The sequence below is a fragment of the Lepisma saccharinum genome, unplaced genomic scaffold (assembly GCF_977018435.1).
Source record: "Lepisma saccharinum unplaced genomic scaffold, izLepSacc3.1 HAP1_SCAFFOLD_1189, whole genome shotgun sequence".
NCBI lineage: Eukaryota > Metazoa > Arthropoda > Insecta > Zygentoma > Lepismatidae > Lepisma > Lepisma saccharinum.
The window spans coordinates 1-27,521 of NW_028143826.1; the positions used below are offsets into that span (position 1 = coordinate 1).

Genomic DNA, 27,521 nt, shown 5'->3' on the forward strand with positions numbered 1-27,521 from the left:
TTTAGCATTACAGCATTATATAATATAATTATAGCATTATATAAATTATATATTAGCATTATGTGTATAATCGATGGCTATTTATTTCCACTGAACTTATCGGAAGGCAAGGTATTTGGCTCTTACTGCTTTCAAGGACAGTTCCAGAGATTTATGCACATTACTACTTATGATAATATCCTCAAATATTAATCAGGAGCTTTACATTTCGTCAATTGGATCTAACTCCTTTTTTGTTATTCAATAAAGTGAAAAAAGTGTTCCCCTGTGCATAGCACCATGCCATGAAGGCGTATAGGGAGCTTTGCTCGTGATAGGCAGATACGTATCTAGAAATACAAGTGTCTCAATAATAATAATAATAATAATAATAATTATTATTATTATTATTATTAATATAATAAATTAAATTCAAATAACAGTAATTGAATTTTTAAATTGATTAATGATGTATTGTTATTATTACATGAATAGGTAAAAATATGGTAGGAGAATAGATATATAACAGCATGTATTCATTATCTATTCATTATCTAGCCGTCGTCGCGTTGTAATCAAGTGGCTCCAGGTTCGATACTCGGTGGAGGAACATAGTGTTTCGGATTCCACTTTTAACTGTAGGTCCAGTCCCGATTAGCCTTACTGTGCATAAAGTGGACTTAAAACACCAGCTCAATCAATCAATCATTAGCTTACGTGTAGTTAAGACAGCCAAAATTTACATAAATACAACTGACCTGGCAAGGAAATTAATGTCAAATGGATAAAAAATTGAATATTTATTGAATAACAGGTCAGTTGTATTTATGTAAATTTTGGCTGTCTTAACTACACGTAAGCTAATGATTGATTGATTGAGCTGGTGTTTTAAGTCCACTTTATGCACAGTAAGGCTAATCGGGACTGGACCTACAGTTAAAAGTGGAATCCGAAACACTATGTTCCTCCACCGAGTATCGAACCTGGAGCCACTTGATTACAACGCGACGACGGCTAGATAATGAATAGATAATGAATACATGCTGTTATATATCTATTCTCCTACCATATTTTTACCTATTCATGTAATAATAACAATACATCATTAATCAATTTAAAAATTCAATTACTGTTATTTGAATTTAATTTATTATATTAATAATAATAATAATAATAATTATTTATTATTATTATTGAGACACTTGTATTTCTAGATACGTATCTGCCTATCACGAGCAAAGCTGGTGGCAGCGTGGTCTGATGGTTAAGCTGATCGAGTACCATGACCAGGAATCATTCTAACGAACCTCCTCCATGGCGAATCCTTTGGCAGAGACTTGAAGCAGCCGTTATTTTAGGAAACTTACCTCGATTTCCAACTTTCAAAACTCTGTCATTAGAATACGATAAATAAAACTAGTGATCAATCTTAAATTCTGACTTCTTTATTATTCAGCTCGAGAATAAACACAGTTATCAGTCTTTTGTTCTAACATCCATCTCCCATATGGATGCATTGAATATGCCATAAAATAGCACACAGATGGCGTTACTGTATCAGTCTTAACTTTCAAGCTTGCTCTTGACGTAATCGCCAAGGCCTTTGGCGCCCTTTTCGTTAACATCTGCTCCAGGAAGGGTCTTGCAACGTTCCAACCACGCCGACACATTAGGGTAAGCCGTCACCGGGAACAGTTGCTAAAAGATAAAGAAAAATAATTATAATTTAGAAACGATTCCGTTAGAAACTCCGTACAGATTAACCAAGATGAAAAATAAATTGTGGCGCTGTCGTCAACCGCAAGGGAGCATGAGTGATGCAACCAGAAGATTGCCATGTTATTAGGGCGTAAAATCCTGGGGGGACAGGGGGATTGCCCCCCACCAACAATCCTGGCCCCTAAAATCCTCCCCCACAAAAAATTCCGACTGGGGGAGTTTTGTTATAACAACAAAAGATAAGCAATTAGTTTTTATTTCAAATATATTTTACTAAGCATAATATCGAAAACTCACACAAAGTAGTATGTTTGTGAGTGCTGCATGCTCTCTCTCTCTTTCAAGATATCATTAACAGATCTACACCAATAACAATATACCCACAATCAAAACAAGACAAGAATGCACAAACATAACAATTAAATCTACTATAAACTTACACAAAATTAAAGTTTCAACTATTTTGTAATTTATTAAAATCTTGAACCAGTTAGTAAAGGAAATAATTTGTTATTTTATAAATATCTGACATATATAAAAGTAAGAAATTAATTTCTTTATGTCTAATGATAATGCATTTTTAAATAGTTAGTAATTTACTTTTATATTTAACACACACACACACGCACGCACGCACGCATGCATGCACACACTTATATATATATATATATATATATATATATATATATATATATATATATATATATATATATATATATATATATATATATATATATTATATGATGTTTTGTGTTTGTCCTTATGCATAGTGGACGTTTACTGCCTAAATTTACTTCCTGATTACGAGTTTATCTCCATATGATTCGTTTTAATAATGGCATTAATTATATTTTTATTCGCGGGAGAACTGCCGTAAGTTGCATTGATTCTAGTGGCCTATTTCAGTGTTGGGAGACAGGTAGAAAATGGTCTAAAATACAGGGTGACAATTAATGAACTATATGAAATAAAACCGTCATAATTTATGAACGGTTCGCGTGATGACGTCCAAACTGCGTGGCTGGCCACAGGACATGATGGGAATTCGTATGCGCATGCGCACGCAACGTGTTGATGTCGGCCATTTGCAAGTGAAAATGTCACGGTACAGCGTGCAGAAGCGTATATCACTTGTGAAGGCCTATTGGCCGGTCCAAGTGTGCTAACAATGAAGAATTTGATTCGCAAGTTTGAGAGAACAGGTAGTGTTTGTGATGACAGTGTTGGCAATGTCGGTCGACAAACAGCATCGATGTTTCGACACTTCAGCGGGTCATGCAGAATTTTGCTGTTCGTCTACGCCACGTCATCGCCAGAGATGGCAGACATATTGAACAGGTCATAACCTAAATCCGAATGTCTGTAGTGCCGTTTACATGTGCAATACAATTTGTGTACTACGTGGTTTGTCACTAATTTCCTTTTTATTTCATATAGTTCATTAATTGTCACCCTGTAGTTTCTCCATTTAAAATTTCATAATTCATCGTCTTTCTTGAGACGAAAATAGTGATACAAATATTGAAGTTATAACACAGTAATACACTCTAGTCGAAACAATTAGAGGGACACCTTTTGAAAGTGATTTATTTCATAAACTATTTTGTTGTAAGGGAAAACACAAGTACATTCTAGTACACCAATCTTTCATTGTCAACGAACCGAAATGTCATTTACTTGCCACTTGAAGTAATCCAATTACAAACAAAATTATGTGTCATGGTGCTAAACCAAACTGAAACGTCCTTACAATGGGACATTAGATCTTGATGAAACACTACTTTAGTACTTTGTATGACCACCATTTGCCACTAATACTGCCGCACACCTTCGGGGCATGCTTCTGATAAGCTTCCTGATGTCCCTTTGAGGAAAGTTGTCCCATTCCTCGTGAAGGGCCACTTTCAGTTTCTGCAGGGTCTGGGGGGCTCTTGGGCGGTTGAGGACCCTTCTATCCAAGATACTTCAGATGTGTTCAATCGGGTTTATATCTGAGCTGCTGGCAGGCCAAACCATTGTCCGAATATCGAGGTCATGTAGGACATTCATTGTGGCCACTGCAGTATGTGCCCTAGCATTATCGTGTTGCAGCAGAAACTCTGGGCCTCCACCCACTGCAATAGACATCACATGATCCAGCACAACCTCCGCAATGTAGCTGTCTAGATTAAGTCGGCCTCTGATGGCGACAAGGTCCGTTCTGTTGTCTAAACTGATGCCACCCCCAGACCATTATCGAGCCGGCTCCAAATCTGTCGCGTTCTAGGACTGCAGCATTTGTAAGACGCTCGCCAGTGCGACGATAAACACGCACACAGTTTGTTAGGCGGAAACGAGACTCGTCGGTAAACAATACATTCCTCCAATGACGAAGTTGCCAGTTTCTGTGCTCTTGAGCAAACACTACTCGGCTTCTCCTATGCTCAGCCTCAAGTCTTATTGTCTGTAGGGGCCTTCTTGATCGCAGACCCACTTCCCTAAGACTATTTCTTACAGTCTGAGTCATTTACTCCAGTAGCGGCCCGAAGATCATTTTTATGGTCCTGAGCAATTGCAGTGCGGCGTCGAAGAGCACAGTGTTTCAAATAACGGTCCTCTCGTGCTGATGTCTTCAGTTTTCGACCTTGCCCTGGTCTTCTTTTGTAACTGCCTGTTTCTCTACACCTCTTGTAAGCTCTGTCGATCACAGAAGAGGCCACATTAAACTCAGCCACCACTGTTGTGATAGACCTTTCCCTTTCCAGCATTGTAACTGCTCGGACCACGTCATTCTCGCTCAGATGCCGCATGGCGACTGACTAGTTGTAACACACCACAGAACCGTGTACACAAACATACTCCTCCAAGACTATGCTTGACGTATGGATCTTTCGTGTGCGGCCACTTTGATTTTGCTCCGTTCTTGCTATGTTTCTTTCTCCCTCATTCATGGTTGCACAAAAAAATTGTTTGGTTGATGATTTATGTACACAAACCATGAACAATCAATGTGCAACATAGTTTCTATCTGTAACAGTCGAAGGTTTTCTGATTTTCGCAATGACAATAGTGCCCCTCTAATTGTTTTTACTAGTGTATAAATAACAAAAATCAAATGTTTCGAAGAGTTTAGTTTGTAAAATAAACATGACGTTGGAAGTAACTTTCTTAAGTATTAGAAACTCACTTAGTTAAGCGCAATTCCCTTCCAGGAGAATTATGTTATATGTGCTTTGGAGAAAACATTGACCACCTTCGGTACGCCTAATACTTGACATTCCTCCTTCTCAATAACAAGGACCGCCAAGAGACAACTGACAACAAGCATCCTGTTTCAAGCAGGATTGTTTCCAAAGGTTTCAAACACGAAAGCTTTTTTCACACGCTGCATTAGAAACTGCGATTGTTACAACTAGAGTGTGAACCTTGTGAGATGATAATTTACACTTTCCTAGGATATCGAATAATGCATTAAGTGGACAACTTTCGTTCCATCTTCGTAACGTTTGAGCTGAGGAGTTAAGCCAGACGTCCATGCCCTATTTTCACCTAGAAATTTAGTGTAGAGGAATCCTATCGCTGTTACGCGTATTAAAAAAAAATATTATGCTCTTAAAGAAAAGCAAGTATTTTCAAGCCTCTGAAAGTTCCAAGCAACTACGGGGGAGGGGTATTTCCTACATAACTGAACTATAATACACCTAAAATTACACTATCAAGGGAGGTTATCTAAGTGTCCAGTGGCGTGCCCAAGGGGAGGTTGGTGGGGGGTTATAATCTCCCCTATAGCCTAGTATTCCTAAAAAAGAAAGTCAAATGTAGGAAAAGATGGCAAAATGAGGGATGACTACGAAAAATAGTGTATGTAACCCGTCCCTTTCGAAAATCCTGGCCACGCCACTGTAAGTGTCCCCCTCCGATTTCCATGAAACTTGGCAGATGTATAGAGGGGGCCAAAGGAAGAAATACGTGTTTTTTTTTGTTTAGGATAAAAAACTGTTCTAGGGGGCAAACCCCCCCCCCTCAAATGTCAAGATGGGGACAAATTGAAGTGAGGATCTGACCCCTGTGTCCCCCTCCGATTTCCATGAAAATTGGCAGGTGTATAGAGGGGCCCTATGCCCCCTGTTTCTTCCTATGCCATATTTACGTGGTTTCGGGGTCAGATCCCCACTTCAATTTCTCCTCATCTTGACATTTGAGGGGCGGGGGGGGGGTTGCCTCCTAAAACCGTTTTTTAGCTGAAACACAAAAACACGTACTTCTTCCTTTGGGCCCCTCTATACACCTGCCAAGTTTCGTGGAAATCGGAGGGGGACACAGGGGTCAGATCCCCACCTCATTATCTCCTCATCTTGACATTTGAGGGGGGGGGGGTTGCCCCCTAAAACAGTTTTTTAGCTGAAACAAAAAAACACGTATTTTTTCCTTTGGGCCCCTCTATACACCTGCCAAGTTTCATGGAAATCGTAGGGGGACACTTAGATAACCTCTCTTGTAAGAGGATTTTCGGTGGGTTCGGGAACCATACTATGCCCTTGTTTCGTACCAATCGATACAGTAAAACAGTAGGTGGAATCAGGTTTTTTCTTTCCCGTCAGAACTTTCATCAAGGTTTCTGCCCAGAGGCGGCAACTTCAGCTAAATATTTGAAGGGGGGGCAGGATTGACAACAATAATTCTATTTACTTATAATGCATATACCGGGTGGCCAGAATTAAAGTTACTCAACTCAGAGCCCTCTGTAGCCTGTTTGAGGCATCGTTGAACTCTGAAATTTGGTGAATCCACTATGCAGACCATGGGGAAGAGGATGGCGATAAAAAAAATACAGTTCAATGTTCCGCCACCAGGTTGGAATGTGGCGCTGAACATCCATGATGGGTTGTACAAATAATCACGTTAAGTGATTTAGCTGAGTTATTGATTAGAAAGACATTTGTTAGTGGCTGGAAGTTGCGAGAAAATAAACTTTCGTTTCTTGCAAGATTGCAAGGTAAAGGCAAATCCATAACCAATTGGAGCAGTTTACCTCATTATTACAACCCATCATGAAAGTACAGCGCCACATTTCAACCTGGTGACTGAAAATTGAACTATATTTTTTTCTATCGCCATCCTCTTCCCCATGGTCTGCATAGTGGATTCACCAAATTTCAGAGTTCTACGATGCCTCAAACAGGCTACAGAGGGCTCTGAGTTTGGTAACTTTAATTCTGGCCACATGGTACTTCTTGAGGAATTGGGGGAAGGGGGGCAGAGAGTCTGCGTACGCCTATGGTGACGGTACTTTTTGACCGCCCTGTAGCATGAAGAAAGGTCATCTGCGAAAGAAAGTAGTCAACACGTCACTGGGAGTAACTACTTACATCCAAACTGGAAACTGATGCATAGCAAGCGAAATCTGCAATGGTTGGCTTAGGGGTACCAGCAACCCAGTCGTGGCCTTCCAGAAAACTGTCCAGGAAGCCGTAGGCCTCCAGAACCCTTGCTTTCTTCTCTCCAGAAACGGTCGTGACTCCGTGGAATATGACTGGTGTCTGAAAATAACTGTGTGCATTAGGACAAAAGTGATAATTGTTGAAGAGAACTCTTAATATAAATATAATTTTATTAAACTTTCAAACTATATTTCTTACTACTTTTTCAATTAATAATTAAACGAAAAAAACATAAACAAGACTAGGAATTTGAGGTACAAATGTGGATTGAGACATATGTCTAAATACATATATATTTAGTAGTTTTAAAGCTCTCTACTTTAGCCTATATCTGTGCATAAGTCAAAACAAACTTTGGCATCATCCAATGAAACGCTGGTTAGCATGCCTTAGCCCTTCAAAGATATGCTCCACAGACTTTAGTCTTAATTCTAAATATCTACATTTCAACTGTTCCCCAATTGTTTCATTATGTTTCACAAGACAATGGAGTTTTGTTTGCAAGAACCCAGTTCTAAGTAGAAGTGATTGCGCACGTGCAGTTGTAGAATTTATTTGATTGCCTGATACAATAAATGCCAGTGCGTGTGTGTGTGTAGGGGGTGTCTACACGGACGTACGGAGAGGGGGCTGATGGGGTTACAACCCCTCCCGAAACTTTGAGAGAAAATCCAAAAAAACTCGGGAAATACCAGAAAGTTAACGTAATCGTGCCATAAAATGACCCTCAATTATACTTTTTTGTCTTTTAACAACGTTTCAAACCAAAGTTAAAAATGATAATAATTAAATATATTACAGCCTATCCCACCCACCCTAGAACTTAGCTATGTAATATCTAGCTTTAAAATTCCAGCCCCCTCCGAAAAAATCCCGTGTACGCCAGTGTAGCGTGTGTGTGCGTGCGTTAGGAGGGGGTGGGTGATATTTCAGGCCAGAATTCACAGCAAGAGGTCCGGGCGACGCCAGAAATGTTTCTAGGGCTCAAGATAGTTACTAATAAACCTTGAAGCAGTTAGAATAAAAGTTATTATTATTATATATATGATGAAAAACTGATAAAAATAAACCAATCTCATTCCAAATTTGTTATTGTTATTATATCCTTGGGAAGACTTTGCTACTCGACCACCAGATGGCTGAATATCCAGTCCAACTATTTTCCATTATTTTTTGCATTTCATGTGATTTGTGTACTGAAATGCATAGTTTTTCTATTTTGATATTAATTTACCATACCTTGTTCTCGAATAACCTTTAAAAGTTGGGGAGTAAATTTATTCATAAAGTTTATGTTGTGCGACCTTTCACATAAAATTACATTTTATTCGTTGAATTATACAGGGTGTCTCAAAAGTAATAGCGCAAACTGACACAGGTGAAAGTACATGATAATAGAAACAAAAAAGTCTCAGTAAACATGGGTCTGCAAACGAGCCGTTTTCGAGATAATCGCGAATGTGTGATTACAAGCCGCCACTGACTTCACTGTTTGTAAACGTCGTCCTAGTTGGTAATATGCTAATAATGTGTGCGAATGTGTGGGTACCATTTTACCATTTTACCAGACCCATGTTTACTGAGACTTTTTTGCTTCTATTATCGTGTACTTTCACCTGTGTCCGTTTGCGGTATTACTTATGAGACACCCTGTATTGGTAGAATATGAGAAACAACCTGTATCCTGTATTTTACAATCATTTCTTTCCATACTCGAAATTAACAATATCATGCCTTGAAGTCCCATAGAAATACTGCAGCTATACAACTGAATGCACTCTTGCCAAAGTTTGCACACGTGCAGGAGTGTCACAAAACAAAACAAAGACGAAAAGATGCCTGTATGTTTTTTACTTTAATCAAAATACTTACAAAGATTTCCTTTATTCTCACAAACAGCACTCCTGTATCAAAATGTTGCCTCTGGTCGACCACGGCTCTTACTTTGGGATCTTTGGGGTAGAGTGAGTCATCCTTGGCATACTTGGTCACTAGGTATGCATTAATGGCATGGCTGCAAGATAAAGTAGTAACGAAATCAATTTATACATTAATACAATGGTAAATACAAAACTCTTCTAGTTTTATGCACTTTTCTCATATGTTAAATCCAGCAGTAAAGATGAAAATGTCTATGAGTATGTAAAGGGTTACTTTTCCAAATCTCAATTTCTCCCCCTCGTGTACACACTGAACTGCATTCTTGCAGACTAACGAGGCTCCGGCGTCTGAACTCACAGCCAGTACAATCCTCTGTGACACTTGTGTCATATTCATGCATGTTTGTGATTGTCCTTTCATAAATTTCATCTTCTCGATTAGCCAAAAGTGCAAGAAATTGGTTATTTGACGAAAAGGCCATAATTTTTCGGCGAAGTAAAAAAAAAAAGAAATGCCTTGATACAAGGACAGAAGTTTATAGTATTAGACTGAATTATATATTTTTTACATCTTTTACTTATTTGACGTCACTTTTCTACCTTGTAAGTATATCGCGATGAGGATGATAAAGTAATGAAATAAATCGTGGAAGGAACACAACGAACTAATTACACTGGGGAACAAAAAAAGATTTTATTTTGTGGCATAAAGTTTAATAACAGTTTCAGCACACAAAACAGCTGTGATTGCCAATTGTATGATTGGTTCAGTTGAATTGACTCCAGTTATAAAAATAAACACACCATGGAAAATGTAGGAGGTAAAATTACTCTACGCTTTTCTCGGTAATATCAAAATTTGATAATGGGCTGAAATTCCCATTAAGAAACTTATTTATGTATTTAGGCAACTTATGAAGCATTGCTAGGCAATATATCGGACACTCAACAAAGCTTAAGGAAGAATACCAAAACATAAAAATGGTTTTAGAAAAAAAATTAATATGCTGAACATAAGTGGCTCGTGTGTGTGGATTTCAAGATGGTGAAATTTTTACTAGGACAGCAAAGTTGGTACACAAAATATCCCTGTTTCCTATGTTTGTGGGATAGTCGTGCTAGAGAAAAGCATTGGACGATAAAAGTTTGACCCCCAAAAGAAAATATTAGTGGGAAAAGCTAATATCATTCATGAACCGCTGATAGATAGGGACAAAATCATCCATCCGCCACTGCATATTAAACTTGGGTTGATAAAACAGTTTGTCAAGGCCTTAGATACAAGTGGTGATTGTTTCAAATATATATACCACACTTTTCCAGGACTAAGTATTGAAAAATTGAAGGCAGGAATCTTTGACGGACCACCACAGATTCGTACACTTATAAATGATGCCAATTTTACAACTTACATGTCTTACATCGAATCTGAGGCCTGGCTAAGCTTTGTGTCAGTCGTCAAAAACTTTTTGGAAATCACAGAGCAGAAAACTACCGCGATATAGTTGGAAATATGTTGAAAAATTTTGAGAAATTGGGAGCTAATATGAGTGTGAAGATACATTTTCTACATAGCCACATTGACAGATTCCCTGAGAACCTTGGTGATTTTAGTGAAGAACGGGGAGAAAGGTTCCATCAGGATATAAGGATAATGGAAGAAAGGTACCAGGGACGGTGGGATCGCCACATGATGGCCGACTGCTGTTGGAGCATACAGAGGGATTGTCCTAAAAACAATACAGCAGGAAATCGTATAGAAAACGTTTCACATAGTTTGTTACTTCATTGTGTACATATTTTCTTAATTATTATGATCATAGGCCTATATAAATTTATTTTTATAATAATGATTGTAATCACAAAAATAAATATTAAATTGTTGTTGGAAGTTCATTTATATGTATGTCTTATGTTTCCGCCATTTTGGTTTAGTTGCATTTATTTCATAAATTAGAGCCAATTCAGGAAATATATTATTATATCATTATTCAGAAGCATGAAATTGACCTAAATTAGCTCTCAAGCACTGTGCCGCAATTTCACTGTTCCCCAGTGTTATATACAGTGTCCCACAAAGGGGTTTACACTATTTGAATGTTAATAACAAAGAAAGTATTGCAGATAACCTGATGGAACTTGTTGTATCTGGATCTGTCATGATTAGTGCTTGTTGCCATTCATTTGTGTTTCTTTAATTTCAGTTCAGTTGCCAGTAGTGACAAGTAACTGACAAGATGGCTGGGAACCTTTCCGTTGAGCAACGGAAGTGGATTTCAAAGTATTTTTTGGAAATGTGAGAACATGAAAGAAGTGCAGAGACGATGGCGGGCAGAATTTGATACTGCGCCACCGTCACGTGTAACAATTACGAAATTACGCGACAAGTTTGAGAGGGAAGGAACTGTGTGTGATCTGGAACGGTGTGGCAGGAAGAAATCAGTATCGAACGAAAGAGGGATGGAAGCAGTGGTGCAAACTTTCACAAGATCCCCCAAGAAGTCCATGCATCAAATTATGCACTTCTTTCATGTTCTCACATTTCCAAAAACACTTTAAAATCCACTTCCGTTGCTCAACGGAAAGGTTCCCATCCATCTTGTCAGTTACTTGTCACTACTGGCAACTGAACTGAAATTAAAGAGAAACAAATTAATTGCAACAAGCACTAATCATGACAGATCCAGATACAAGTTCCATCATGTTATCTGTAATACTCAGGGACGTCGTTAGGGAGGGGCACGGGGGGGCACTGGCCCCCAGAAACGTTCACGTGGCCCCGGCAAACTGTTCTACATTTGCTGAAAATTTTACATTCATGATAAATATTACGACTTTTTATGATTTATCTTCATTTAGCCTCCACCAGGGTTGTCAAAGTTTCAGGAACCCATAAATTCTAATGGGTTTTATTGGGTTCCGTTGCAGGACCGGAACATTTCTTCTCGCACAATTTAAATTCGGTCCAAGTAGTGTATTGTTCCATTAAAAATGTTCCTGGACCGTATAAAAATTCAACCGGGAAAAGTGTTCCTGCACCGTATTTAAATTCAGCCTCAAACAATCTTCCTGCACAGTATTTAAAATCAACCGGAAAAATAATTCCTGCACATTATTTAAATTCATACGGGAAAAAAGTTCCTGGACCGAATTGAGACCTAGAACCCATTTACACTAGTTGATTTTCTCTCCCGGATGGGAAATGAATTTATTTACAATTCCTGGACCATTAACAACCCTAATTTGTTCTATAGGGTTGGTTGGGTGATTTGGGGTTTTAGGTCCACTTTATGCACAGTAAGGCTAATCGGGACTGTATTTAAATTCATCAGGAAGTAAGGGTCCTGGACCGAATTTATATTCATCTGGAAAAAATATTCCTGGACCGAATTGAAAACTTTACAGATGCAAATGTTCGTTACTGTCCAGAACCCATTTACGCTTGCTGATTTTCTCTCCTGAACGGGAATTGAATTTATTTACAATTCCTGGATCTTTAACAACCCTGGCCCAACAAATGCAGACGCTGTGGCTGCTGCTTAGGCGGGAAAGCTGACTACACATACAAATAGACTTAATCCGAAGTTACAAGGGTCGTTCAAGGTTGACCAAGACTTTTATTTATAGACAGGAAATATACATACAAATGCATAGAAGCACCAAACTATGTCAGTTTTTCAAAGTATTCCCCCTGAATACCCAGACACCGTTGCCGTCGTTGTGGAAGTTCCTTGATGCCTTTGGCGTAAAAAGAAGTAAGCCCTGCGTCAGGTCAACCTTGCAGCAGGTTTTAGCATATGTAGATCCAAACGTGCGCGCAAGAATATAGTTCCACTGAGACGGGTTCTATTCCGACACAACTGCATACTTGCAAGAAAACAGTTATTTAATTTGTAATATACAGACAAAATAATACATTGATTAGCAGGTATGGACTTAATTGGTTGCAATCACTGTGCAGACGAACTTAGAACCGCAGATTCGCCAACTCGAATCTGTAATGCGTTGAAGAGACATTGAAACTTTAGAGCGAGTCGAGCGAGACTGAATGCGTTGCAGAGCGCGTGAAATCGCTGATACCAGTGTTGCACCTCCCACTATTTTAACCCTATGTTTATTGTAGAGCGGCGAGAATGGCTGAATCTCCTGTTCAGCGCGCGGTTTTACCCGAATGTTATTTTGGGCTTCATCCGAAAGGAAATGTTCTTCAAAGTCAAAGTTGTTTTAAATGCATAATCCTCCTTGCGGCAACAAGATCAAAGTAAAACAGGGCGTGAGGTGATTTGCCGTCAATGTGCACACGAATTGTAGAGTCCAGCGCAGATAATTCTGCCGTGCAATGCGCGACAGAACTAAAGAAGCAGTGTTGCTAATGGAGCAGATAGAAAAATCGCTGCGGTGCGCCGATGCACAGCTGTTACGTACAACAATAAAATTAGAGAATTCAGGTCTATCTAACGTTGAGTTTTAAACGTCATGCATTATACCAGGACTAGGATTAATATGTACTAACAAGTGGCTTTGTATGTAGCTACATACATATGGACTAAAAATTCGCAAAATATGAACTAACACATAAGTACAATTACCAAAAATTCTGCAAAGAAGACTTCTTCATACGATTCCTTATTTGAGTGATTTCAAACAAAATAAAAAATATATATACGTATATATTATTTTTCATTGCATTAATGCACTGGTGGCGTTCTAACTTTTCACTCCCAAAACCCGTATACACTGGTATGGAACTGCAACGGCAGATAATAACATGCCAACGTGTTAAACCGCTACAATTGCACCATAACACTCCTCCTCAAACAGTATTATTATTTCCTCTCTGAGATCTGCGACAGTCGGTTGCCTTTGTTGTACATTTACAAAGGATGCCGGCTTCGACAACAATAACAAGCACATATACTGCCACTAGATGATAAGCTGCGCGGCTTTTTCTTTTGTTATGAACCAGGGCCGGCGCTAGTCATTTTGCCTCCCTGGGAGGTGGCAGTAGATGCCGCTCTATTTCGACCCCCCCCCCCCAGTCATTACGCAGCAACGGAAAATTGAAAATCAATATATTCCTAACTAAAACATCAAATATAAAATAAATAATGAGACTTCTTATGCTATTTCAATACTATTCAGCGCAAAAGAATATCTCGCTCGATCACAGTTTTCAATAGGCTTATTTTTTCTTCTCTTCAAATTTTGCCGCTCGGTTCGCCCTCCCCTTCCGCCGGCCCTGCTATGAACTTGGTCACCCATCAAAGCATGGCAATTTTAACACAGAAAACAATATGTATCGCATTAAGCAGCAAAAATGACAGCCTCCTCTATGCAATTTCTACAAGAACACCTGCCGGAGCCAGAGTTGAATTGCTTAGAATTTCCCGAGCTTGGCTATGCAAGGTTTTTGATTTCAACTTCGACAGAACTGGAGGCATTATGGAATTTAACGTTCATTAGCAAACACACACTTTTACATACACACACACAATACACGCACACAACGTCAAACCGGTCAAATACTTAGTATAAAATAAAAATATGGTGCTTCCAATCCAACAAAACTCACCGCCACTTTACCTGCTTTCCCCTTCCGTGACAGAAATAGTGCTTCATTATTACAGTTGGCAACACTAGTTACTAGCTAGCCAATGAACATGCACTGCATAAAAGAAGCAACGACTACGCCGTGCTATATTGCCACATTGCCGTCCCTGCTGACCGGTGGGAACCGCGAGCTGGAGCACTGTTCAATTGTTTTCAATGATGTTTGCGCGAGTGTGTCCAGGAATGGAATGACAATGTGGCAACAATAGCGAAGGTTTTCGAGCAGGGTAGAACACATGATGCTAAGAGAGAGGGAGACGAAACGAAAATTCGTTTCTACGCAACGGCAAATTTACGTGTGTGGCACTCTATCACGGGTGTTGAATGATTTGCGGTTTGAGTTTAGCAAGAGGAAACGATTGTTTGTTGTTTGACGACAAAAGAATCTCCGCGGTATTAAAATATATCGCAGTGAGAAGAAACATGTTTATTATTTGGACGAGACGTCCTTCAACTCGGTGAGTGGGGGAAGGGGGAATAAACCATGGAAGGATACCACCATGCAAAACCACCGCCAGGGCTGAAGAAACCGACGATGAGGGGAAGGGGGAGGCTTATTGTTTCACCCACTGGCGGCAATGAAAGCTTTGTTGAAGGCGCATATTTACTGTTCCGCGCAAAGAAAGGGAAGGGTGATTATCAGCAACAAATAGACAGACCAAGATTTGAATCCTGGTTTAGTGAAGTGATTCATAAATTGAAACCAGAGTAATAGCGACAGACAATGCACCTGATTGTATATATCACCAATAACAAATCATGCTTTTTTGGTGGTACAACTTGAAGTGCGTGTGTCTTACAGTAACGGATGTATTGCGAACGAAGCAACCAAGTTTTTCATAAATCTATTTCTTTCTAAACCAAAAACAATAATTTGTCATTAAATTCAAGAGGGGCCTATCGTTGTTTACTTTTATCTTTGTTTATTTTTATTTTTGCGTGCTCGAAATATACACACATGCTCTCATGTTTAGAAGTTGTTTCGCTCTTATATTAATGACACATTTATTAAATAATATATGCGCAGAAAGTACTTTTAAAATGTTATGTTTCAGGAGACAAAGAGAAGCAAAAATACAATCCACTTGACATGCATGCGGGTTTTGATGTGTTGTGCGGTTGGCAATACTGTAGATTTTCTCAGTGTCTCCGATGAAAGCAGCTCGGCGGTTGAGGAAAGACTGGCACGGAAGATTCTGAGCTCAGTTCTCGCGCGGATTGATACATAAAACCTGCTGCAAGGTTAACCTGACGCTTGGCTTAGGTTGGTGTCGTAACCACTGCAGGACAGCGTTCTTGAGTTCCTCATCTGTCTGGAAGTGCGTCCCGCCCAAATGATCTTTAAGAGACCCAAACAAGTGGACATCACTGGGGGCTACATCTAGGCTGTAAGGACTGTGGGGTAAAACATCTTAGTACAACTTGGTCAGTGTTGTTTGAGTCAAATGGGCCGTATGTGCCCTGGCATTGTCATGGTGAAGAATGACATGTTTCGACAACATTCCAGGTCTTTTCTTCCGAAAGGCCCCACGTACAGCACCGTGAAGCAGTGTTGAGTAATACTGGGCATTAATTGTGACACCCTTCTCCAAAAAATCCACATGGATAACTTACTCAACGCCGATATTCACCGGAGTGACTGCAGTTGGGCTAACATGTCCGTGCGGTTCATTTGCTACCAACTCCCGCCCTTCACTGAACTGTTGACACCATTCGTACACTCTTGCCCGTGACAGTGTTTGTTCACCATACTGTGCTTGCAGTCTACGCCAAATTTCAGCAGGTTTGATCTTTTACTTCCGAGAAATTTCATTATACACCGCCGTTCCAAGGCAACAGATATACTATGCCGCCATCTTTGTTAACACTACTGCGCATGCGCCAAATGCGTCACAAGGGATCATGGTTACTCGTAAGGAATCATGGTCTGTTCTGCCGAAGTAATGCAGCGCTACATTGATTAATTAATATTTTACGCACGAAAGTCTTGGCCAACATTGAACGACCCTTGTATATAACGAATAATAGTTACTTACATAATAATATCATGAAATATGGAGAGCCAAATTACTTATCAAGCATTTTCTGTTATTTGCCTATCCTAGTGGGAGCGAAAATATTTTGCCCTTGGAGGTGAACTCTGTACCTGCAAATTCAAGACGGCATTTTCTAATTTTCATTTCAATTTGGGCTGACAACTCCGGAGTGGAGTGGTTAGCAGGTTACGCTACGAAGCAGTGTGTCCGGGGTTCGAATCCCGACCTGGGCATGTGTCTTCTTTGTAATGGTCCTTTCACCAATTTAATCTTAACTCATTCTCATCTTCACGATTAGCCAAAAAGTTTCAGAAAAGTGATGTAAAATGAACCAAGTCAATCAATCATTTCTAATTCGGTTTTTTACGCTGCTTTTCTACCTCTTGGATTGAATTGGTGTTTTAAGTCCACTTTATGCACAGTAAGGCTAATCCCGACTGGACCTATAGTTTAAAGTGGAATCCGAACCACTATGTGCCTCCACCGGGTATCGAACCTGGGACCCCTTGATTACAAGGCAACGACGCTACCTCTGCGCCATCGGGAAGGCCCTTCTACCTCTTGGGTTAAATGCAACAATGAGATTGAATGATGAACCGAAGGAATAGCGAGGCGAGAGACATGATGCAACCACACCTGTTAGAGGTCCGAACCTGGGACCTCTGGTTTCGTAGCGCGTTATGCTTATGCTTCGGGAGTGGAATCCTTTGAATGTATAACTATAAAAATAGTGTGAAAGAAAGCAACATTGTACTGTGCAAAAAGCAATGTTTAGTTCATGTAAAGAAAACTACAATTATTCAGTAAAATTAATTTTGAAGAACAAAGCCTGCGAAGTGTTTTTCCATTCGGTGACGCGAGGTCATCACATCGAGTCCTATCTAGTTTTGAGAGGGGCATTCGCTTACATATCGATTTCAAGTAGCTTCCCAATTGTCCTCACGATGTTGGGCCATCACAGAAATTTTGCAGTTCCTTCCAGGAATCAAACCTTGAACCTGTCGTACCAAAGACGAGAGCGCATTAGTTTTAACGCGCGGGAATTTTGTTATTTCTATTGCCATCATATAATCAGTTTTGCACGCACAAAGAAGATTACTTTTAAGAAATTAGATGTGTGCAAAAAATTTCATATATCGTCATCATTCTCTAATGTGTACAGTACTACGCCACAAAAGACTCGAGCATGTCCCATGGGATAGTGATTAACGGTGTCGCCTTGCACTAGAGGACGCCGGATTCGATTCTGGTATAAACAATATACATGGATGCCTATCTTGAACTCATTACACAAACATTTCATTTTCGCACCGTTGTCATACTTGTACACCTGATTTCAACACCCTTTTATATCTAAACCCACGGAAGAGGGTTTTGTCTACTTCTCAATTTTCTTCGAGCAAATTTACAAATCTAAGGAGTAACGACTAATGACGTTCTTGGTATATCAAATCTGACATAAGCGAAAATACGTATAAATGCCATTAAGTTAATGCGTACATTGTGAATTTAGATTCCCGAATAATGGCCGTAGATTTCGCAAGTCTATATTCGTAAATTTTAGGGGGCTACAGGAGAATATAATGTTCTCTTCCAACAAGATATATATATATATATATATATATATATATATATATATATATATATATATAAAGCACACACACATACTGTACATATATGTAGGCCTATATGGTATATTAATAGTTTGTTAGTTTTTAATGGTTTGATAGAAAAAAAATCTTAAGTTTTGGGCCCCCCCAAACTGATCAACCTAGCTACGTCCCTGGTAATACTTTCTCTGTTATTAACATTCAAATAGTGTAAACCCCTTTGTGGGACGCTCGGTATGCCTTATCCACGATTCGAATAAAGAAGCCCTGGCTTTATAGAGTAATATACTAGGTATTTAAATTATAATAGCGGCCTCCCCCATGGCGCAGTGGTAGCGTCATTGCCTTCTAATCAAGGGGTCCCGGGTTCGATACCCGGTGGAGGCACAAGTGGTTCGGATCCCACTTTAAACTGTAGGTCCAGTCCCGATTAGCCTTACTGTGCATAAAGTGGACTTAAAACACCAAATCAAACTCAATTATAATAGCATAACCAAAATAGCAAAGTTTTTATCTCAGTACATAATTATCAACCCTTGTTACAAACACCCCTACCACAAATCTATTTAAAAAAATAAAAATAAACTAAATATATAAAAAAATAATATTTTCCTTCGATGATGTTAATTTAGTTGCAGTAAACATTTGAAGAGGAGATAGCATCTTAATACGTTACTGAGACCAATCATTTAGTTATGTGAATGATTGGATTAAGAATTACCATTAATGAAACGCAAGCTAATATATAAATTCAGATAAGTCAGCACATCATTTAACACAACATTATAATAAGTTAACTATATAACGATCATTACTGTATAATTACCTGTCCCAAACAACAGTGCCCTTATCATTTATTACAGGAATTGTGTGTTGTGGATTCATCTGAAATTTGAAAGAAATGCCAAATACACTTTAACTCTTCCTACTAATATTGTCTCATTAACAATTCTTACTAAATACATATTGTCTTTGAAAATTCCCAGTGCAACATTGGAAATAATTGCAATCTTATAATTGCGCCTCAGAATACATTTTTTAATGAGTACGCACTTAAACACAAGTTTGAAAAAAAAATGTATAACTAAGTTGTACAATTTGGTAGTGTTGTCTTTATTAAACCATATAGAAGTTGTATTGTGCAGAGGATCGAATCAACAACTTGCAGACGATGATAGAAGGCTATAAATGAGAAGCATTCAAATGTAAGTGCAAGAAAAAATAATTACTTTCTGAAGTAGTTATATATACACACACACACACACATAATATATATACGCCTTGTAATCAAGGGGTCCCGGGTTCGATACCCGGTGGAGGCACAAGTGGTTCGGATCCCACTTTAAATTGTAGGTCCAGTCCCGATTAGCCTTACTGTGCATAAAGTGGACTTAAAACAGCAACTCAAACTCAATACTATATATACAGGGTGATTCTAAAGGTAGGGTACAAATGAAAACCACAGATACCTCCCATGAAATAGAGACGAAAGTGCCCCTTCCACTTTGCCGACTAGACAACGCCGAAAACGTGTGAAAATGAACTTCACACCGCTGTATAGCCAGTACCAGTGAAGATATAAAGGCGGAACAAAAGAAGTCAAAAGGAACACCAAAGTCGCCCATCCGAAAAACACCAGGCGGCAGCTGCGCAACGCATGCGCATGGGGTTCCACAAAGGAAACAGGAGTGTCCCGCAAGACAAGTGAAGGGAAAGGGTAGCGATCGACAACGGTAGGGACAAAAGAAGCAATGAAGCATGAAGTAACCATTGCACAGCGGGAAACAAACACCATGACTGAAGCAGTGCAGTCGAGAAAAGTAGTCGGGGTTGCAGGACCACGGGAGGACGACGTAGGACGATGAAACACACCGAGAATGCAAGCAAAGTGGTCCGTGACACTCGACAGGCAACAGACGCGTACATGGTTCGGGGCAGAAATGGCGGCGCTGGCGGTGCAGCGCATGGGGAGTCCCCAAACACAGTGGGGAGACACCGCAGCAAGAACAAAGCACGGTGCAAGAGAAAGAGGACCGGACGGGGAATGGTACCTGCCATGGAGACAACAAATGCGGGACGAGGGATTCCCCGTAGCAGCACCGAGGGGATGTCACACAGAGGTCGTGCGCCAGCAGGACAAACACAGCAACTACGGGCACAGGAGGTTTATTGAGGTGAAAGCACTTTATGCACAGGAGAACATAAAACAACAAATGAATCAAAGCAATGATACACTTTTGCCAACGCTAGTAAAGCTGCTGCAAGCCACGTTTTGCAACTTCACGTAATGCTTCATGTAATGCTTTCACCTCATTTTCTCTGCCCCCGTGGCGGAGTGGTTAGCACATCGCGCTACGACGCCAGGGGTCCCGGGTTCGAATCCCAGCCTGGGCACCTGGGTTCGAATCCCGGCCTGGGCATGGATGTTTGTGAGTGTCTATTCATCAATTTCATCATATCACCACTCAATCCCATCTTCGAAAATTAGCCAAAAGTGGCACAAAGGCGAAGTAAAATAAAGAAGAATCAATCAATCAATCATCATTTTCTGACGCGAAATGACGCCCATTTAGATGGGTTTTAATGTAAGGGGGAAGGGGGGGTTGACGCCGCAGGGATATAACACCAGTGAATAGGCGAGATGTTTCTGCACAGCCGTTCCATGTGTGGCCATAAACTCAGCGACGAGTGTGAGCCTGTGGGGAGGCGCATTATCATGGTGAAGGTACCATTGTCCACTTTGCCACATCTCAGGTTGTTTACGGCGGATGGACTCCCGCAAAAGACGTAAAAACTTCCACATAGAGCGCCTTGTTTACTGTTCTGCCCTCCGGAATGAAGAATGAATTGACATTTTCTTTATTATAATAATAAAAAGACATGAAAACGAGATCAAAGTAAATGCCGCAGGATCGAAACAAAGGTAAAGTGATGCTTGTGGTTTTCTTTTATGGCCAAACATGTGCTGGAACATCCCGCCTATTCACTGGACTTGTCTCCAGGCGACTTCTAACCCCCCCCCCCGCACACATGAAAACCCATCTAAGGGAGTGTCGTTCCGCGCCAGAAAATGAGATGAAAGCAGCATCACAAGAGGCATTACAGGAGATTGCAAAACATGACTTCCAGCAGCTTTACTAGCGCTGACAAAAGTGTATCATTGCCCAAGGGGATTACTTCGAAAGTGGTTGTGCATAGGTGTTTTGAATTCATCAAGGAAAGGAACTATTAGCCGAGTCCCCGAACTTTTGGATTGTACCACGTATATTTATACTATATATAAACCAGAGAAAATTAATGAAAGAGAAAAATAATGAAGAAAGAAATAGGGAGAAAAAGAAATTGCAAGAGAAGAATAAAGACAGAAACAAGGTAAATGAAAGAAAGGTGAGAGAAAAAGAACAGCTAAAGAAAAGATGTACTGAGATACAATGCCGCCCGCAGGATATTTTCTCAGGGAGGCAACAGTGCTTAAGGTGGGGTGAAAGTTTAGTTAAGAGAATTCTCAGAAAGCATCCCCAGCACTAGGATAATTTGCATAGGGACTTAATCTGCTGTCTTTCACGGCATCCTTCGCCAACGTTTTCAAGCTACAATTTCATCATTTGAATAATTTATAGTCTTTTAAGATATCTCAGGGGAGGCAAGTGCCACCCTGGGCCCCCTCTGCGGGCACCCTTGGTGAGATAACAAGTGAAGGCATTTTGGCTTTAGTGAACTTCGGATACAGTGAACCAATATGAAACCAGGGTTTCGGAGCGGAGTGCGGAGCGTACTAAAGGAGCGCTCCGGAGCGACTTCGAAGCGTCATTTCTACTCCGCTCCTCGCTCCGGAGCGGAGCGTGGTACGACAGCACTCCGATCCGGAGCGGAGTGGTTCGATTTCTTGAGAGATACGCTCCGCTCCGGAGCGGAGTGGTTCGACTTTTTGAGTCGCACGCTCCGATCCGGAGCGGAGCGTGATATAACAGCACTCCGCTCCGGAGCGGAGTGGTTCAGCTTTTTGAGACGTACGCTCCGATCCGGAGCGGAGCGTGATACAACAGCACTCCGCTCCGGAGCGGAGTGGTTCGGCTTTCTGGGACACACGCTCCGATCCGGAGCGGAGCGTGATACAGCAGTACTCCGCTCCGGAGCGGAGTGGTTCAGATTTTTTAGACGCACGCTCCGATCCGGAGCGGAGCGTGAGACAACAGCACTCCGCTCCGGAGCGTGGTGGTTTTGACAGCACGCTCCGATCCGGTTAGGAGTTGTTTTTTTTACACGAATGCTGTAATGCAACTATGAATAATGGAATGTGCGCATTAAAGCCGACTTCCGTGACGGAGTGGTTATAGTGGAACCACATGGAAAAGAGCCTGCAGTCCTGTTTCCACGTACTCTAGTTGTTGGTCTGCATGATCGCCCCCGCTTGGAGGGGAGGGACAGAGTGGATCATGCTTCCTTATGGCCCTAGTCGAACGGGTGAAGGGGGAGGTGCGCGGGGACTTTTGGCCGAAGCATTTTTGTTTGTGTTCGCTCTACAGCACAGCACCCTATGACGTCAGGGATCCGTGGGGTGGTTCAAAACCCGGCATGGGCTTGTACAGGGTCAACGAAGTTAGTAATAAGTTTGTTTTATACACTTGTATGTTGAATTATATCTTCTACAAATATGCTGTATAAAAAAACAAACTGCCAGAGTACTAAGTGAGGCGAGTGTACAATCTTTGTGTGTATCGTTAATCAATTTAATCATAACATCAATCATCTCCATCTTCGCGATTAGCCAAAAGTGACAAAGAAGAGAAGTAAAATGAACTAAATCAATCAATCAATCAATCATGCACATTAAACTTTTGTAAAACAATACAAGAATGTTGTTTTGGATCAAGAGAGAGAGAGAGAGAGAGAGAGGGAGAGAGAGAGAGAGAGATAGAGAGAGAGCTATAGTACGTAAATTGTTCATTTGATATAAGTTGAAATATGAATTACGTAAATAGTATTTCTGTATTGAGATGAACTATTTTGTATTGTGACTCTTAGATATAAGAGTTTGAATGTTATGTGTTGAATGAGTTACGAATAATTTCAAGCAATCAGTTTTTCTGCTTTGCGGATTTGTCCGACCCACCTCCCCCATACAACAGACAGCTTCGTTTTGTACCGTATTCCGTGTTCCTTGCAGGTGACGCTATGTCCAACGTGGATACGGGCAGCGCGGAGCGTGCGGTGTGATGCGATCGCCGCACCGCAGATATGTGCGTGAACGCAGGGAGTGTCCAACGTTACTGCGTGCGATTGTGTTGAGCAGTTGCGACGAACATGGCTTCCAGTTCGGTGCGCTCGGTGCTATTAATGGAAAGTAGTGTAATTAAAATGAAAATATTGAAGGAACACAAGAGACGTCACAGACAAAAGACGCACACAATCTTCAGGAATAGGTTGTCATATGGAGAATTTCATCATCTGTATCCGCAGCTACGAGCAGACGAAAATGCATTTCATCAGTACACAAGAATGACAATAAACACCTTTGACTATATTGTGAAAAGATTGGATGGTGCTTGTTATCATTAATTCCTGTACTCTCAGCTACGGAATCCCACTCCTTATCAACAATTAAACGATCTTTGTAACGAGGGTTTCTTTTATCCCACAACATATTTCTTCTTTGCACTTCTGCAATAAGCCCTTCCATCTTTCTCGGCGACTCGCCACCGGACGGCAAATGCGATACAAAACAAACCTGTTTGAAAATCAAACGTTGCGTGCGTTGCGAGCGGACGAATCGCACGCGTAACGTGTCCACGTAGGACGGGCTCATTGCTGACTACAGGTTTGATCGGATACGACTGCCGCGTTGCTCGCATCGCACCGCACGCACCGCGCTGCCCGTATCCACGTTGGACATGGCGACTCAGTGCAATCGGCTAGCGCTTTGGTCTTGCGCCCGTTTCAAGAGGGGAGGAGGGTGTTTGTGTGTGCTTTCGGGGTTGAGAACTTCGTTCGCTGCGCTGTACGTTGCGTTCGACTTATCCGTACATGGTAGAGACATCGCCTTTGCCAGACAGCTCCAGTGTTGCCAGTTGTATTAGAATTATGCTACACCAATTCTGGCTAGATTGTTTTCTTTTAAAAGTATTACTTGCGCGTGTTGTTCTTCTCTTCACTTTCACAAAAAGAAGTGGATACATTATTAGGACTTTGCCAGATTTCAGAAAACACACACACATACGTAAAAGATATGAATAAAAGGTTGTTCATTTGGAAATTAATTTCCAAGTTGTATTTTTATGCTCTTGTGAATAGATGTAAAGGAAAGTGAAGTCTCTTATTGTTAAACAGAATTATAAATGTATATTTTCTTAAGGATTAATTTATCACAATATACATTGCAATTATACATTCAACATACGTTGAAACAATGCCTTGTGTTATGGACATTTGGTGGATTTAAGATTTAACAATACGCTATCGAGAATAGACCTACAGTTTAAATCCTACCTTATGTGGGATTCGAGCCACTATGTCCCTCCACCGGGTATCGATCCCAGTGCCCCTTCATTACAAGGCGACGTTGTTACCACTATGTTGTCAGGATACAGCGCGCTACTTTTTTTTCAGTACACATTTATCAATTCTCTCATTATCATCGTCGCGATTAGCCAAAATTCAAAGCTAAGTAACAAAAATAAAATCAAATGCCATTAGTGAGGAAGGCACGTATTGCTCGCAGCCCTGTTTTTCAAAATGAAACCATAAAATTCAGGACATGACCCTATCCAAGTAGATAATATTACATTTTGTGTTTATCACGGTTATTAAGGTTTATACATCTTGTTTCGACTTATCTGCTGACTACACATTGTTCATTACTGAAAACTTGCTTTCAGTTTGCTGTGTACAACGTACTCAATACAAAAAATATTAATTTTATACGTATACGTTTTCTGGCTTTCTAGACTCAGAAAGTTAAATATAGCAAAATTCCATTCGTCGTTTTCCAAAATTTTTTCAATTTTCTTATAACCATCATGCCTATTTCCAGGTTACTGCTTACAAACTTGAAATGTTAGATATGGCAATCAGACATTTTGTAATTTTTGCAGTAGTATACGTATGTAACCATTAAATACCTATTTCAACTTCTGCCTTTAAAATTGGGAAAAAGAATCGATATGACAACCCTGTATTTCATACTATTTAAATTCCCCGGTTCGGCTGTATAAAAACAGCATTCCGATTTTCGATTTTATACCTTCATAAAAGTAAACCAAATGTGGCAACTTACATTTTTGGTTAAGCCGGTTTTCAACTTTCTAGTGTCAGGATTTTTAAAAAGTTAGATATGAAAACTCTGTAGCTATTTCAAATTAAAACGTTTCCTTATTGGGCGACGGTAACATTAATAAGCATGATTCCGATTTTCAACTTCATACATTCAAAAATCGAAAAGTTAAAATTAGCAACCTGAATTTCCAATTACTTTAAACTTTTCCCTTTCCCTACATTCAAAGTATCATACATAACCAGCGTAAAAGAAAGTAAGATATGGCAATCATGCACCAGCGAGTGTTTTGCATGAACACCTGCAGTGTCCTGACTGTACGTATGCGGTTGAATGTGCCTTCCCTGGTGTATTGTGTAAGGATTATTCCTTGCTTATTGGCAACACTGTAGGTGAGTGACGTAATATTTTCTGGACTGTTTCCGTGGCGTTAGCTTTAGTAATAATCAGTTTTATAACTACAATAACGGGCGATTTTCAAATGCCGTACAAATTCCACAAACAAAATTACTAATGTACTCGGAACCTTTGATCGTTAGTTTTCTGTATACGTATTATCCAACCTCGGAGCGCTCCGGAGTCGCTCCGGAGCGGAGTGGGCAAGTTCTTAGAATATCGCTCCTCGCTCCGGAGCGGAGCGTCACAAGGCATCGCTCCGCTCCGGAGCGGAGTGAACCGTTTCCTAAAATTTCGCTCCTCGCTCCGGAGCGGAGCGAGAAATTTTCCAACTTCCTCTGCTCCGATCCGGAGCGGAGCGTGTCAAGGTAGCGCTCCGCTCCGGAGCGGAGTGAACCATTTTCTAAATCTTCGCTCCTCGCTCCGGAGCGGAGCGAGAAATTTTCCGATTCCCGCTGCTCCGCTCCGGAGCGGAGCGGGCTAAGACATCGCTCCGCTCCGGAGCGGAGCGAACCATTTCTTAGAATCTCGCTCCTCGCTCCGGAGCGTGGGCAACAGTCGGAGCGTTGATCCGCTCCGCTCCGAAACCCTGTATGAAACAGACATTATGCATGCAGTCCTAAGCCCTGTATAACATTTTATTTAGTTATGATATGTGAACCGATTTTAAGGTGCAGCCTTTCCAAGAACATAGCTGTTTTCATACCGATCCTTTGAGATATGTATTTTAGGACATGGAATCAAGTAAAATGAACACACTTCGTTGCATCTTTTCGTGAAATTAGCACATTCGTCCCCTTTTTGACCCCTCTTTGATGCTTCAGCACCGTTTTCCTTCCTTTTCGTTCATGTTTTGTTAACAAATTGGACAGAAATATAAAAGATTTTCACTCTTCTTGAGCAGCTATAAAAAATCCTAGTCTCATTTTGTAGACCAGAACGAGAGCTGTAAAATAGTATAATATAATCATTACAGCCCCACTAGTTCTCAAGATAATGTAGCAAAACCCGCGAGAGAAAACACAAACTTCAAATAAACCTGTTCTGCAGAGCCACAGTTCTCTCTGCGGTCCGCGCGCATCATTATATACAGAAGGCCTCGAAAAAGATAGCATTGAATAAAGACATTTTATCAGCACCTTTTTGAAAACATTTTTAGGACATTTTTTCCCATAATTTTGCACCTTAATAATTCTTTCTCGTTATCATGGTCTACAAAAGAGAGAAAAAACACTTTACCTTCTTAAATTCAGGTGTCAAATGTTCCCCTTTGGTCAGGTCCACATTTTTAAGGTTGACATTCAGGTTCAGGGACTTCACAGCTAAGTAGGTGGCTCTAGCTGGAGGACTCAGGTCCATGAAGTACAGGTCGATAGACATTTTGATCTGAAATAAACAACAGAATTATTATACAATGTGCATTATGAAGCACTATACTCTCAAACAAGCTTGGCATTGTTTACATTTGAACTGGCTTTACTTCAGTGTGCTCAAGATTAACTATCTAGGAGTGCTGAAGGGGTGCACAATGAAATTTAAGGGGTACGATGTTAAAAATAATGAAAACAGGAAAGAGACATGCAAACTTTAGCCACTTCATC

General features: G+C 40.4%; 1 protein-coding gene and 1 non-coding gene across 2 annotated transcripts; one reads left to right on the top strand and one right to left on the bottom strand.

Moving 5' to 3' along the window:
* Positions 1-1,404: 1,404 nt before the first annotated feature.
* On the bottom strand, positions 1,405-27,300 carry LOC145983535 (glutathione S-transferase 1-like). Its single transcript, XM_083116612.1, has 5 exons — positions 27,160-27,300; positions 19,081-19,139; positions 8,991-9,132; positions 7,047-7,217; positions 1,405-1,677 (listed from the first exon to the last, which is right to left on the bottom strand). Exons 1-5 carry the CDS (start codon positions 27,298-27,300, stop codon positions 1,543-1,545), a joined length of 648 nt encoding a protein of 215 aa, XP_082972738.1. The 3' UTR covers positions 1,405-1,542.
* Positions 18,567-18,641, top strand: TRNAR-UCU (transfer RNA arginine (anticodon UCU)). The gene has a single exon. It is a non-coding gene; the product is annotated as a tRNA-Arg (tRNA).
* Positions 27,301-27,521: the final 221 nt, after the last annotated feature.

What these genes read in the sequence shown, in the direction of transcription:
- LOC145983535 (XM_083116612.1), bottom strand. Translation starts at nt 27,300, where the DNA reads ATGTCTATCGACCTGTACTTCATGGACCTGAGTCCTCCAGCTAGAGCC. An exon ending in GGCACTGTTGTTTGGGACAG is followed by an intron (nt 9,133 to 19,080) that starts GTAATTATACAG and finishes TTTATCTTGCAG; the next exon opens with CCATGCCATTAATGCATACC. An exon ending in CATCAGTTTCCAGTTTGGAT is followed by an intron (nt 1,678 to 7,046) that starts GTAAGTAGTTAC and finishes TTTATCTTTTAG; the next exon opens with CAACTGTTCCCGGTGACGGC.